The sequence below is a fragment of the Thalia democratica genome, chromosome 2, assembly GCF_965202585.1.
Source record: "Thalia democratica chromosome 2, ktThaDemo2.hap1.1, whole genome shotgun sequence".
NCBI classification, from domain to species: domain Eukaryota; kingdom Metazoa; phylum Chordata; class Thaliacea; order Salpida; family Salpidae; genus Thalia; species Thalia democratica.
The window spans coordinates 45,855,939-45,870,611 of record NC_139166.1 but is presented as its reverse complement, the minus strand read 5'-3'; the positions used below and the strand labels follow the sequence as shown (position 1 = coordinate 45,870,611).

Below are 14,673 nucleotides of genomic sequence, written 5' to 3'. Positions count from 1 at the left end.
TTTAATATATAGAGTTTACAAAAAAAAAAGTTTAATTCGCAATTTTGAAGTGGTCACGTGACCACTTGTGATTGACAGCCACTTTTATCTTGTGTCATTTGCTGAGGTCATTTGTTGTTGTAACTGCGCGTTTTCGGTCGCATATCAGCAACTTGTTGAGTTGAGCAAAAGTTTATGTTATTTTTCATTACGTTAAGTCAAAACTTGTTCGCTTTAAATTTTTGTTTATTTGCTTTTTCTTTCTTTAAATTTGAAAAAAAGCTGCATTCATGTTCAGGTTGTTTGTTTAAAAGATAAAAAACATGAGCAAATTCGTCAGCGTGCCCCTCAGAAAGAAGCGCGTTGCAAATTTGCAAGGAAATGAATTGCCTACCGGGTCGCCCTCGTTTCACAACGTCATGAGCGAGCTCGCTGCCTCCTTGAACGAGCGTTGTGACGTCACAACCGAGCAGGATTCTCCCACAAACTGCAGGAAGAAGCAAGTAAGGGTGAGCGATCGGGTGGAAATTTTGCAGCCCTCGCCCCTCTCGAAACGAAAATTTGACCGTCAGCGCGCCTTGAGTTGGAGAATGGCGGTTGAGAAGCAAAATGAAATAGAAGGGAGGAATCGGCAGAAAATGAAATATTCGAACAGCGCACAATCCAGCCCATCCATACTCAGGTGTTTAAGCTGAATAGATTTTTTTGTAAGCACATGAGTTTAATAAAGAACTTTTAAGCTTAAAAATATTCATTTCTAGCTTTTTTATTACATTATTTTGTTTGTGCTTTAAATACTTGAAACTAAATTAAAATACTAAAAGTTAGAATTTTGTTATATATTATTAATGCTGTTTTTTAATCAGATGTCGTATTTGTCAATATTTATCATTTATATTATTATTTTGTGCATAACATTTCAAAATAATATACAGGAAACCCTTCAAAGAACCACTAACTCCGCAACCAATTAGACAACAACATAAATTTGTTAACGAATTTCGAACACATAAAAATTCTTTGACTAAAAATAGTATCAGTTTCCAGCCCGCGAAAAAACCTTCTGTTGAGTCAGATAGTGATTAATTTTTGTACTTACTTTAGCTTTTTCTACTTCAACAAATTATCATGTTTTGAAATTTTTGAATGTTAACTTACTATTTTTTCAACATTGTAAAGTTTTTGTTATATTGATAAACCACTGTGTTTTAAAAATGATTATTTGTTATTAAAAAGTTATTTTTACAATACTTGAGGTGTAGTTTATTATGTTATTAGTTTTGTTTGCATATTAGTAGAATCTATTGAATTAAACTTTCCTATATATAAATTATATTCTAATGTTGAAGCTAGCAAATTTTTCTTATTATTGAAATATTTTTGGTAAGTAATTATAATTAATCAATAAATAACGATACATTTAATTGTATTCTAACTAATTGTTTTATTTGCTTATTAGCTACTGACTGAAATCTATTAAAAGTAAGGTTTTTTAAATGCATAAATTTTTTACAGTTTCAAATAGAAGACAACAAACCTATAAATAATTGTTTATAGATTTTTGAAAAGCTTAAGTTGTATGATTTAAAAACTTGTATGTGAGATTGTTGTAATAAACTATGAATATGAGTTATGAATACAAAATAGATAAATTAGTAGTAAAGTAAGTAAATTTTAAGTTAGGTTTTTGTATTTTCAGTAACCTACATTTATCACTTGAAAAGTTTATTGCATAAAAATAGTTTCATAGGTATTTATTTTTCATACTTCTGAAAAATGTTGTGTATTTGTTGTAATTAAGTTTTTTTTTTTTGCATAACAATTTTCATCTAAACTTTTTACTGGAACTTATCTATAGTTTAAGCTTATGTTTAAGTTATTTAATTGTAAAGAATGTGATTGTTATGGAATTAATCAATCAATTTTAATTTTTATTAATGAGTTATTTTGATCTAGTTATCATTGATTTTTAAAAACAATTGTATATTTGTGTTGAAAGAAATTAAATTGACATTTAGACCTTGCTTAACATATTTTTAGCTTTAAGCGTCTAGTTCTTAGAGTTTACACTTATCATTTGCTTTTTGAATTTGAATAAATTAAACTAGTTTTATTTTAAATGTATACAAATTAGTCATAAAATTGACTTTTTTCTGTGTAATACTTATGTTTTTTAAGTTTAAGATTCTATAAATATTAAGCTATTTGTAATTTTCTATAAAATTCATTTATATAACCAAAAGCTCAAGAATTCCAAAGTTAGAGGTATTAATTATACACCTAGTAAGCTTTGTTTTCAAAACTGGTAAATCAGTTGTGTTGAAAATAGATATAGGTATATAAAGCCTTTAGTAAACAATGATGTTATCATATCTAAGTTGAATAGCACAAGCTTAAGAATTAGAGTTTTAATAAGTTTTTTTAAGTTTTTCAACGAAAATTTTTATATCAGCTGAGAGTTTAGTTTAATTTTTTAATTGTCAGATTGAGAATTATGTGCGACATTAAAAGTAAAGAAGTTGATGCTGAAATGAAGCCAATTCTAGTGGAGTTTCTAGAACACGAGAAATTAGACATTGACCAAGCATTAAGTGCTTGCAAGTACCTCAATTCACGCGAAAAGTTTGTCATAATGGTAATTGTATTTAAACAAGATTGCCACTCACTCATACTAATTCAGCATTGAAGTTGTTTTAAAGACTTTGTCTAGACTCTAGTCTCATACTTTTTTTTTTAATTTATAATTGATTATGATGAATTATTTCTGTTAAAAGTTTTATAGTTTTTTTTATTTTTATAAACTGTAAAACAGAAAAAAAAGTTTCAAGCTTAGTTAAAGCTTTTTTTCTTGCCACTATTTAGATAGATAGTTTCAATAATTTTTATTGTAGTTTTTAAAGTAAGTTTTATTCATAACTTGACTAACATGAGCTTCTTTTAGCTACAGCCAGTGAACTTTTTTTTTTAGAAATGAAATACTTACAAAACAAATAATTTCATACACAAATGTTATTATAGTCGGGATATTGTCCATTTTAGTCCTGGAACAAGACACTAAACTGTACCCGTGGTGTATGACTCGATAACCGAAAGATTTTTTCGTACATCAGGTCTTTAGATAAAAAATTTTGAGCATTTTTTTATCGCTCAATAAAAATAATGTTTGTAAAAAGTGACATCTTAACATGTTGCTCCCTTATCCTTACAACTAGTGTTATATCTGAGTGACCCAACTTGTTTTACAATTAATCTTATTTTGTAGATTTTTATCTCAGCTACTAAATATTTTTAAGACCATAATAAATTACGAAACATTTTTGAGATATAAGGGACCAAAGTTTGTGCGCCACTTATGGAACGTACAAATTAAATGGGCAAGAAAAAACTATTTCATTTAAGTACACCTTCTTTTAGAACTTTTTATACTTTATGCTTTACTAAAAAAAATAATCTCATCATATTTTTTTATCTAAAACAAAAGCACTTTATTAAAAAAAAAGAGGATGTTTTGGTAGCTTTTGACCCAATTTTTTCACTTTATAAAAAAGTAGCCAACATATGAAAGTCTTAACATTTCAAAACAATGCTATCTATACGTTTATGTATAAACATTTCACAAAATTAACATCTTAAAACTTTAACAAAGTTTTTAAATTATGTAAAAAGTAACTTGTAGTTGTATACTCAAAGCTTTTATATAAGAGTCATTGTTAATTTAAAAAAAAAATAGCTTTAAACACCCATGGATTTAGATTTTAAAACACTCCAATTTTTAGAAAGTAAAATTTAGCAAAATTCCTACGTTATTAAACTTAATTCTTTTTGCTACATACATTAGATCAGCGATTATTAACCTTTGGTAAATTTACCACTGGGTGTTTTATAGGTGTAAATTTCCTTGCTTTAGGTAGTTTTTTTCATTATTACATGTTAAGTAAATTAATGTTTATTAATTGTCTTTTTAATTCATAAGTTAGTATATAACTGTAATTTTTAAATTTAAATAACCTCATTAAATTTTACGATTTATTCTATTTGGTAAGCTTAAAATTCAAAAAAGTTTAGTTTTTTTTTCTTCTAAATTAAACACTATTTTTTATATTGGGGGTAAATTTGGTAATAACCTTCCAAAAGGAGGTAAAACGTGAAAAAAAGGTTAAGAACCGCTGCTAGATTTTTTTTCACGATTAATACATTGAAATTGTATATTGTATACAATGACAGAGTAGAGTAGGGTGAAGTACAAAATATTATTTTATATGATTAATAAGATTTAATTCCCTTTGTTCGCTTCGTAAATAAGCTTTGCTTTTTAAGTTTAAGCAAAAACTATATTTCGTTTATGATAAATTCTAAAAAATTGAGCATTTTTTATGTAACATGTGATTCCTTATCAGTTATAAAGTTTAATAACAAATAAATTAGTATTTAATTAAGTTGAGTTAATGTCATACCTCTCACACGCCTTACTTTAAGTGTTTGTTATTAAAGAAATTCTTTTTAATAACAATGCCTCGATAAGACTAGGTTTTTGAATGGTCACTTTATCAGCGATATCATGTGTATTCATTAAAGTACGCAAATAAGCACCACAGCACGTGTAACGTTGTTTTTATAAAGTACTACAGTTGTTATTGTATGATTTTTTTGTTGTATAATTTTCTATACAAACTCAGTGTTTTATTTGCTTTGTAAATGCATGTAAGTTATTTTTTTGCTGAAATTGAAAAAAACTTAAGTTCTTTATCTTAAATTATTATTTTTTTGATAATAATAAATGTTTTATAGTAATATACATGGTTTAAAGTAAATACAATTGCGTTCATTAAAAGATAAACTAAGTTATTGAAGCCTACATAAGTTTTCAAACAATTTTTAAATAACTTACTGTTGAAAGAAAAACTAAAAAAAAGTTTCATAAAAATAATTTTGTTTCAACAATAAACAAGTATACAGAAAAGTACATAAGGCCTTAAACTGAAAATTCATTTTATTACTATCCTGCTACTTTTTTCATCCATCTTGTTTACTACCAGTAAAAATAGTGTATAGACCACAAGTAAAAGGCTTTATTTGTGTTTTCATAATGAACAATGCATTTCTAAGTAGTCAATTTGTCAGTTTACAACTCTGCATGATATTATTTTTGTAAAAGGATAGTGTTTAAGTAAGTACAACCCACAAGTTTTTCTTACTTAGTTTTATTCACCAACTACTTTAAAACCCCTTTTAAACGACATTAAAGCATTATAGTTAGTGTAATTAACTGGAAGTATAATTGTGCAAACATGATTTATTAACTTTTATCATCTAAGTTTTTATTTATATACTGAAATTTACTAAAATCGATGTCTAGATATAAAGCTACTTGGTCTTGAAATATACTTTCTGAACAAGTTGTTAGCCTATCAGCATTAACTGTTGTTGACTATAAATATTGCTGTATTTAGTATGCCTGACCGTATTTATCCTAAATTACTGGAACTTATATCGTTTATATCAGTGCTTCTGAACCTTTTTCTGGTGGCGGAACCCTTTTCCAAAGTTCAACTTTTCCGCGGAACCCCTAATTTTAATTTTACATAAAATGTTTAATTAAATAAATATTCTTTTTTAAATTTTGAAAGGCTTCGCGGAACCCCTGAGAGGCGGAACCCCATTTCAGAAGCACTGGTTTATATCACCTGAATAAATAAATAAAATCTGGTAATGGACAACGCTTCTGCATAAGTACATAAATATTCTATGTTTGAGTCCCGCATGGTCGTTTTATTTTGTAGTATAATTTTAGGTTAAATGTTTTATTCAAATGCTACTAAAAACTTGTTTATATATTTTTTTTACTAGTTATCAAAATGAGTTTAGCATGTAAAAATTTTGTAGTTTTTAAAACATTTTATTATAAATGTATAATGTATTAAAAAAATCAATTAAAAGAACATTTAAATTTAATGAAAAGTATAAGAAATTAATATATCCATTAAAATAAATATGCATATGTATACACGTATAAGGTGTTCTAACAAAACCAAATAAAAATTATTAAAAAAATAACGAAATTCAGGTAAGATAAATCAAAGGTCATATTTCAAATAAAGGTCAATTTATATTTTTAGTTTATAAAACTTTTTCTGTTTTTCAAGACGTTTATTAGTACAAAACTGTGTTTAGATACAGGTTGAAAAAAAAATTGTAAATTATATTTTTCCAATTTATTCATCTAGTTTCTTATCTTTTTAGAAATATATTTATTACCAAGCAAGTAGTAAATAACTATTTTTATGTCTTTTGATATTACATCATCATTAAATTTTTATTATTATAAATTAAAAAAGTTTTTAGTCTAGTGAAAAAGATTTTCAAAAAAATACAAATTTCTGGTATAAAATTTAAAATAACTTAAAATGTAGAGTCATCAGATCACAAATTTCGGTAGACTGAGACCGGTTTCGTCCTTTTTAGGACTCATCAGTCTTTCTAGGACGAAACCGGTCTCAGTCTACCGAAACTTGTGGTCTGATGATCGAATTGGCGTGATCAACCCTTTTTTTAAAATGTAGAGTTAATACACATGCTTAAAAAAACGTAAAAGTTTTAACAACTAACTATTCCCTAAATTTTAAATTAAGTTTTATAATAATGTCATTTCAGTGAAAAGTATAAAAAATCCACATTAACGATACGTATAAAATTTAGTTTAAACTAGTTATTTAGTAAACATAAGATACCTTAAATACAATAAAATGTGGCATTACAACTATAAGTGTTCAAATCTTATAACCGTTTACAATAACATAAAAAATAAGCATCGAACTAATAGAAATTTTATTTTATTATTAATATCATTCGAAAGTATGAAGGTAAACAAGATTTGGGCTGAAAATAAAATAAAAAATAATAATATAATATATAATAAACAAATTCAAAACTTAAGCAATATGAAATAATCTCTATTTTTTATTTTGGAAAACAGATTTGACTTAAGTGAATTTGGCATGGAAAAAGTTTTGTCCAGATTTGAAAATTCAAAGCAAATAGGTCGGGCTCATGTGCAGATGCTAGAAAATAAATTAGATCGCTTAAAATTAGAAGAAAGAAGCAGTTTTGCAACCAAATTTTTATCAGGTTTTAATTTACAAAAAAAAAACAAGTAAATATTCTTTTAAATCAGTTTTAGTGTTCGAAGTAATATTGCAAAAATGTAAGCAAAATTAATAGCTAGTTCAGAAAAAAAGACAAATGTTTCCTTTTTTTTTTTACCTTTTTGTAGTGGACTGATGAACTACTGAGCAGTGAATATTTATTGTCAAGTAAACATTTACTGAATTAGCTATAAAAAATTAAATACAAGCTTAGCGTAGTGATAATAAGTTAAACCTATTTTTATACAAAACCTAGCTGTTAAAAACAATAAACATTTAAACCATATAAAAAAGTTTTTGTCTTTTATTGACGATTGACCCAGTAACGAATGTCCGGTTTTCAGTTTATTGGACTTTTGTTAAAAAATAGTTAAATTATTTTATAGAATAAGTACTAATCGAGTATATTTATTAAAGTAAGTTAAAATTATAAAGTTAGGTATAAACAAATTTTCTTGTTTTATTTTTATGTAAGCCTTGTTCGACTTATTGTTTCAAAAGTTAACTCTTTTATTAACTTGTGTTCAATTACAGACAAAAAGATTACACAAACCATTCAAGAAAGTTCTGAAGACCAACTACATAGATTGCTATGGAAGCAAGCACAACTATGCCACCAAGATGGTAAAACTTTGTAATATTTTAAATAATTTTTACCTTTTTAAAGTAACAGGTTAGATTTCGTAAGAAATATTTTTAAAGATAAAAATTATTTGGTGACTGTATATTAAAATACCAATTATTAAATAATTATAAAATTATTAACCCGACTTTCTTACAATAAACTAACATTTTAAAATGTTTGTATTTTTCTTTAAACATTTTCTTATAGTTTATGTTTTTTGAAAAAGGTTTTATAAACTCGCATTAATTTTTTTTATGGTTAAAGTAGTTACTAATAAATCTTTCGGACAGTTTTCTGATTAAATATTTTCCTGCTTAAAAATGCGTCGTTGGTTTTGGTTTTTAAAAGATAAGTTTAAGAAGTTTAGGTTTAAAAGATAGGCCAGTGAGTCGTAGTTTTACTACCATTTACAACTTAGATTTTAATGCTAATTAAGTTCTTCATGTAAGAACTATTTTTATCTTTTAATATTCTGTTTAGTGTAAATTACTAAGATAATTATTCTATCTCATTTTGTTAAGAACAAATAATAAATTATACTTGTTTACTACTGTTTTCATACAAAATATTACTTATTTGTTACAGACAAATTAGAAACGAGTATTTTTTGGTACGATAGATCGCTGGAAATATACATGCGCGGCAGGTCACTCGAAGATGTGCGCGGAATTTCCATAGTAAGAGACAATGTGGCCAAACTGTACAGAAACAAGGCTTCTTGCTTCATCGAGCTGTCCAAGCTTCAAGAAGTGTGCTAGTTTTACACAAAATTTTACCTTTATTTTCGCTCTCTTAGACTAAATTTTGTTTTGTTATTTTCGAATCAACAAAATACACAGGCAATTAAATGAGTTAAATGAAAAACAAATTATATTTTAAATCTACCCAAAACACTGTCTATATAAATTAGAAAAAAATAACAACTACAGGCAGACGAGTGTTTAAAAGTTGCAATTCAACTCAACGAAGATGATTTGTACACCAACTTCACAAAACTAAAAGTTGCAATCGCTCAAGACAAACAAGATGAAGGTTTTTGACTGTTTCAATTACAGGGTTGTCAAAAAACCTGGAACTTGACAATTTAGGCAAAAAAAAAAACTAAAAAACGTGGAATTTAAGAAACTAAAAAAAAAACTGGAATTTAGAACAAAAATCACAAGAAAAGTAGGATTTTAAACTTTTTACATGTAAAGTAACGAAATTTCGATTAGATACAAAAATTCTATTATAAAGAAAAACTATTATTATACATTTTTTACATCAAAAAAAAAAACCCTTTTTAAAGTAGCTTTACAGTATCTTTTTAGTGTTGTTATATCATTTTAGACAGTTTTTAACTTAGAGTTAGTTTAATTTTATACTAAAAATGGACCAAATACCTTATTTTTAAAACCTGGAAGAAATTTACGGAAAACCTTTATCAACTTTGTAATTACGTATTTACCGCTTATTTTTTACATTTTTTAAGGAAAATAATTAAAATTTGTAATACAAATACTTATTTTTATACACAGCGGTAAGCTCGGTTGAGAAAATCATAAAGGAATGTGAAGATCCCAAGCTGGAAGATGAATGTAAGTTGGACGATGGAAACCTGGGAACGAAATACGGGTTGGTCTGTCTGGCAGCTCAGTTGGCGTTCGAGCGCAATCAGCGAGACGTTGCCATGGTAGCACTCAAGCACCTGTCTGATGCTCCTGATGTCAACAAGGTCGCTAAGCTGACCGCTCACAGGTTTGATTGAACAATTACATAAAATAAACGTAGTTTTTTATTTAAATAAACTATTTATATACGGTTTTTTTAAGGTTAAGTATTTATATTTTGTTACTGTTTCCAAAGTATAATAACGCACAAATTATTTGAAAATAAAATTTTACTTTTAATGCTTCTAATTCCAAGATCACTTTTTTTAACTTTTATACTGATTGCAGATGTTTGGTACGTTCATATTTGACAATGGCTGAAGAAAGCGATGAAAATTGTCAGAATTCTAAAAAGTCGAGCGACAAATCTACTAAGCAGCAATTTTTGTGTAAAGCTGTCGAGGGGCTTAGAGATGCTTTTCATGTTTGTTTTATTTCAGTTATTGGAAAGATGCTGATTGAAATTTATAAATAGTATGATGAGTTTTATATAAAAAAAACTACGTTAAACATGCTAACAGCATTTTATTTTATACTAAATTGTGGTAGTTTTAATTGTTGCAATAATTGTTAGATACTGAAAGAGGTAAGAAAAGAAAATTTAGGGGAAAATGCATGCAGTGTTGGTGAACTTATCCGAGAAAGAAAAAGTCAAAGACTTTCAGATGTAGCTTTTAGGGACGAGATAATGTGGTTTATGAAAGTAGGTTAGTAATGAAGTGTTTTTTTTTTGAGCAAAATTAAGTTGGGAAAGTAACAACTTTATAAATAAAATTTAATATTTTTATTTGGTAAGAAAACAATTAATAAACGTTATATTATTTTTAATTTATAGACATCACGAAATATACCAAACTTGAATTTTTGAAAATTAAACAATTAGAGGCCGATGATTTCTAACTCGTATCTTTTACATTTTTTAGCCTTTATGTTTCTAACTTGGTTTTATTTTAGTTTGAAAGTATCACGTTATAAACTATAAAGTTAAAAAGTAACGAGTTCGAAATAAAAAGTCAGAAACGTATAACTTATAAATGATATTAAATCGAATAAAAGAACAGAAGTGTTATAAAACTATTAAAAAAAGTTATTTAAGCTTAACTGTAATACAATTAGTAGTTAAAATAAAGTTTATCACTTTTTATAAGTTATTCTTTTTATCTCAGTTGGTATAAATATTTTGTGGTACTTTTATAGCCATTTTTTATAAGTTAATCTATAATATTATTGTTTACTAAACGACAAAAAAAGCACACAAAATATTTGGTTCTAGAACCTAATGCACGAAGAACCTTTCGGTTATCGAGTTGTACACCACGGATACCTTTTAACCTATTGTCCAGGACATATTCACTAAATATATTAAATTTAAAACAATTCTAAAATTACATTTGTTTATAGATATTAAAAATTGTTTTTCTTCTGATTAAGCTTATTTAAGAAGAATTTTATTTTAAAATTCCAGTAGACAAAAATTTTTAAAACACGGTTTTTATTTTAGCATGGAATATTGCATTAGATTTCGGTGGAGATCATTTAATGGTGAAGGATTTGTATCATATGTGCAAAAATGTCAGTTAAATTTATGTTTTTTATAACGTATTTAACACTTTGGCTATTCATCTAAAAAAACTAAAATTTAATTGTTTTAAAAATAAACTTTATACTCAAATTTTGTCTTTTTACTAGAAAAAGTTACATGTTGTGTTCACAACTTACACAATTACTATATGTACTTTTTTATCAGATGATGAAGTTACTTGCCGATAAGGACGAATCAATATTGCTTCGCATGCAGACTTGCCTTATGTTAAGCGCTTCAAACAGTCTCGCGCTGGCTAGAAGTAGCATTGAAAGTCAAGAGGTGATTGCTTATGTTTGGTATCATTTAATAATTTTTATCTATATTATTAAAAATGGATAATTTTGAAATAAGGCTCATTTGCGTGACGTGATTGATGACGTAAGCGAATGCGATGAGGTAACTTCACAACTGAATGAAATAACTGGAAACAAGACTTGTGGTAGTGAGTCTGGTAGAAGCCCAATTTTGCTTCAGTTGTACAGGTTAGTTAAGAAACTAATGCTCAAGTTTCAATTTTGACAAATCGCAGTGAATTAAAAATTAATTTTATTATTATTTACAACGAGCATAGTTTTTTTTTTCTAATCTTTAGTTAAGAAATATTTATGTTTAACCATTGCTATATTTATACATAAAGTTTTTTTTTTAATATTCTTAGATTAGAAGCGACTGCAAAGCTTTTAGGTCCTTCAAAAGAAACAGATAAAATAGATGCAGAACTGAGGAATATTTTCGATAAACTTGTCAACATGTCTAGCACTGATGCTAAAAATTTCGAAACTGCTGCTGGTAATTTTTCTTATTGACATATATTGCATTTTAGCTTCAGTAATGTATTAAGAGTGTTAAATTTGCTAATTATTTCAAACCTTTAAATGTATAAACCTTGTACTTTTATTTAAATAATCAAAAAGTATGTACTTTAAAAGTGCAATAACTTGTTATTAAAATTGAATAACTTTGCGTCAACATTCATGATACTTAAAAAAAAAGATCAAAGCAACATGACTTTTTATAGTACTGGTGATGGAGCGGCCTGCTAGGCACCCAGAACTCGCCAAACAAGCTCTTAAACACGCCATATTCAAGTTGAATAAACTTATATGTGACACGACCGACCATCAGAAAAAAGTGCAACTTGTTACTAAGCGAAGGTAGTTTTAATTAAATAGTTTTTATATAGACCAAATTTCATTTATGTCTGGTAATCTTTCTAATTTTTTTTTTTATGAACATTAACAAAATTACTTTTATATCAACAGTTTAAGTACAAGTAGCTTTATTTTTTCAGTACGAACTACAGAATGCTGATAGAGGTGACTATTTCACATGCGACTTGTCTACAACCCACCAATAACAATGAAGCTTGGGTGTTTTCAAATGAGTTTTACTGTTTCCTTCAACAGGACTCCGTAAAGGTTTTCAACATAATCTTATCACTTGAATACTATTGAAATTAATTTCAATCCTTTCATAGCACATGTTACTAGAAAGATATTTTGAAAATTAAAATCTTAAACAGTTAGTTTTTACTTAAAATATTTTTATGTCAAGTTTAGTTCTTGTTTTAATGGTTGTAGAATATGATACATTGGCTAGTAGAAGTTAGATATTCTACATTTTTTGGTTATATTAAAAATGTATATGTAGTCATATTTTAATTTCCATAAAATCTTTAAACTTTGGGATTAGCCAAAAAACGTACATTAATAGTATTAAAATTTTTACCAAATACATTCGTTAAAGTACTATTTATATTTAACAAGCATCTATCAAAAATTACGTTTGTTCAATAAATTGCAAACCTATTATATTTTTCATAATAAATTATTAAATACGATATTAAAAATGTTTACTTTTTGTTGAAATCTGAATTAAAATATTCTCCATAGTTTTTTGCAATCATAATACTTCTTTGTATCTTACAAACTTTTTTCAGCACCCAGAAACTGATACTTTGTGGTTGAGTGTCAAGTGCTGGAACATTGGAGTGAAATTTTACACGAGTAACGAAATAGTTTGGGCGGAAAAATGGTGCTCGCTTGCAATGAGGTTATTGCCATTTGCTGTCAAGTACAAGGCTGGATATGAACTGCGGGTAAGCTTTGTTCAATGTACTAATTAAATAATAGTAGTACATCAATGTAAACAAGATAACACAATCATAAAATTATCAAAAAATTTGAATTAAAGTTTGGATTATTTCTGTTGTTTGTATTTAATTTGAAATATTTTATTACAGATGAATGCAACTTATAACGATATTCTGGCCAAAAAAGACTCCATTTCAATTTAAATATTTTGTTTCGTTTCAAATTTATCATTTTTTTAATCAAAGAATTACCTTTTTCATCATATTTTATTGTTACCTACTGTGTTTTTTATTAATTTGAATTCCAATTTTATAGTGAATAAATATTTTGAAATCTTAAAACGTTTATTGTAATATTTATAACTGTAAAACTTATTATTTCAAATTTGTACTACTCACAATATGCAGAAAAATTTAGTTATGTTAATTTATGAAACATATTCTGTACTATATGTAAATATTCTTTTTATCTTTAATATACTACACTTAATTTAAAGCTGAAGGCGTGCTTACAAAATTCTATATTAATTTTAGCTGGTTTTTAAACAATTTAGCTACTTTTGATGCTAATCTAATATATACAAAATTCAAGTAATATATTTCAACTTTAATTTCCCAATTAGCGATTTTTTAAATTTTAAATACACTTAACTAGTATGCGCGTAAAAGTTGTTGATACTATTGATTTACTCTATGAAAATTATTGTTTTTACTTTTAGGTATGAAGTTTTAAAAAAGTAAGTATACCTAGAATACGCAAAACTATACTATTGGGAAATTTATTCTAGAATTCTTAATGTGACAATTTTACTGGTGTTAATTTAAGCAGTTTGATATATGAATCTTTAATTTAAGTTTTTCATTTCGTTTAATAATAGTATATGTTACTGTTATGAATTAAAATAAGGCTACTTTATGTGAGTGCTACTCCTTAAATTGCTTAACTGTTTATGCAATCTTATACAAGACCTTTAAATAAAATATACACACAGAAACAAATTTTAAGACAAAAAAGATTAGACAATATCATGAAAGTGTCCCAGGTTAAGTTTATGCATCAATAAATTTTAATACTTGACTAAGCATAAGATTTTGTGACTTATAAATAGAACAAAATTTATTCATAATTAGGTAAATCAAATTACTGACTTGACAATTAACTTGTGAAATTTTAATTAGTTTTCTCACCTTATTTGTACAACAGTGAAAACGTATAAGTTTGTTAACTGAAGTAATACTGTAGTACTTGACATTTCGGATTTAAACTTTATCTTGTTTACTTAAAAACAACAGCAAGTTAATAGAAATGGAACTATGGTTATGTGTCTTTAGTAATGGTAAGGAATGCCATTTCATAAGACCAACTTTAAATTTTGGTATCAATTACTTTTACTAGATAAATTAATCTAAATAAACAAATTTCTTGGACCTTTTTTATTTCTTATTTTGCTTTTCTGAAAAAAAGCTTAATGATATTAAAAAATTTCGAAAATATTTATCTTAAAGACAGGAATAAGCAAAAAAGTCAATATTTTAAATTGAACTTTTTTGCCAGACTAAAAACTTTAGGACTTACTGAAAAATTAAGATGAATTTTTTTA

The 14,673-nt window shown here is 26.4% G+C and overlaps 2 protein-coding genes across 2 annotated transcripts; both read left to right on the top strand.

The window, feature by feature from the left end:
* Positions 1 to 260: 260 nt before the first annotated feature.
* LOC145829764 (uncharacterized) lies at positions 261 to 1,795 on the top strand. The gene is made up of 2 exons (XM_082937634.1): positions 261 to 661; positions 915 to 1,795. The coding sequence occupies exons 1-2, from the start codon at positions 303 to 305 to the stop codon at positions 1,063 to 1,065; spliced, it is 510 nt and encodes a 169-aa protein (XP_082793760.1). The 5' UTR covers positions 261 to 302; the 3' UTR covers positions 1,066 to 1,795.
* Positions 1,796 to 2,473: 678 nt separating this feature from the next.
* On the top strand, positions 2,474 to 13,276 carry LOC145828616 (testis-expressed protein 11-like). The gene is made up of 15 exons (XM_082936372.1): positions 2,474 to 2,614; positions 7,656 to 7,755; positions 8,332 to 8,495; positions 8,676 to 8,778; positions 9,264 to 9,483; positions 9,684 to 9,819; positions 9,970 to 10,102; positions 10,897 to 10,967; positions 11,143 to 11,259; positions 11,332 to 11,462; positions 11,639 to 11,769; positions 11,999 to 12,134; positions 12,272 to 12,398; positions 12,920 to 13,078; positions 13,223 to 13,276. The coding sequence occupies exons 1-15, from the start codon at positions 2,474 to 2,476 to the stop codon at positions 13,274 to 13,276; spliced, it is 1,923 nt and encodes a 640-aa protein (XP_082792498.1).
* The last annotated feature ends 1,397 nt before the right edge of the window (positions 13,277 to 14,673 follow it).

Coding starts and splice junctions, on each gene's coding strand:
- LOC145829764 (XM_082937634.1), top strand. CDS start 303: ATGAGCAAATTCGTCAGCGTGCCCCTCAGAAAGAAGCGCGTTGCAAAT. Junction 662..914: donor TCCAGCCCATCCATACTCAG/GTGTTTAAGCTG, acceptor AATAATATACAG/GAAACCCTTCAAAGAACCAC.
- LOC145828616 (XM_082936372.1), top strand. CDS start 2,474: ATGTGCGACATTAAAAGTAAAGAAGTTGATGCTGAAATGAAGCCAATT. Junction 7,756..8,331: donor CACCAAGATGGTAAAACTTT/GTAATATTTTAA, acceptor TATTTGTTACAG/ACAAATTAGAAACGAGTATT. Junction 10,968..11,142: donor TGTATCATATGTGCAAAAAT/GTCAGTTAAATT, acceptor CTTTTTTATCAG/ATGATGAAGTTACTTGCCGA.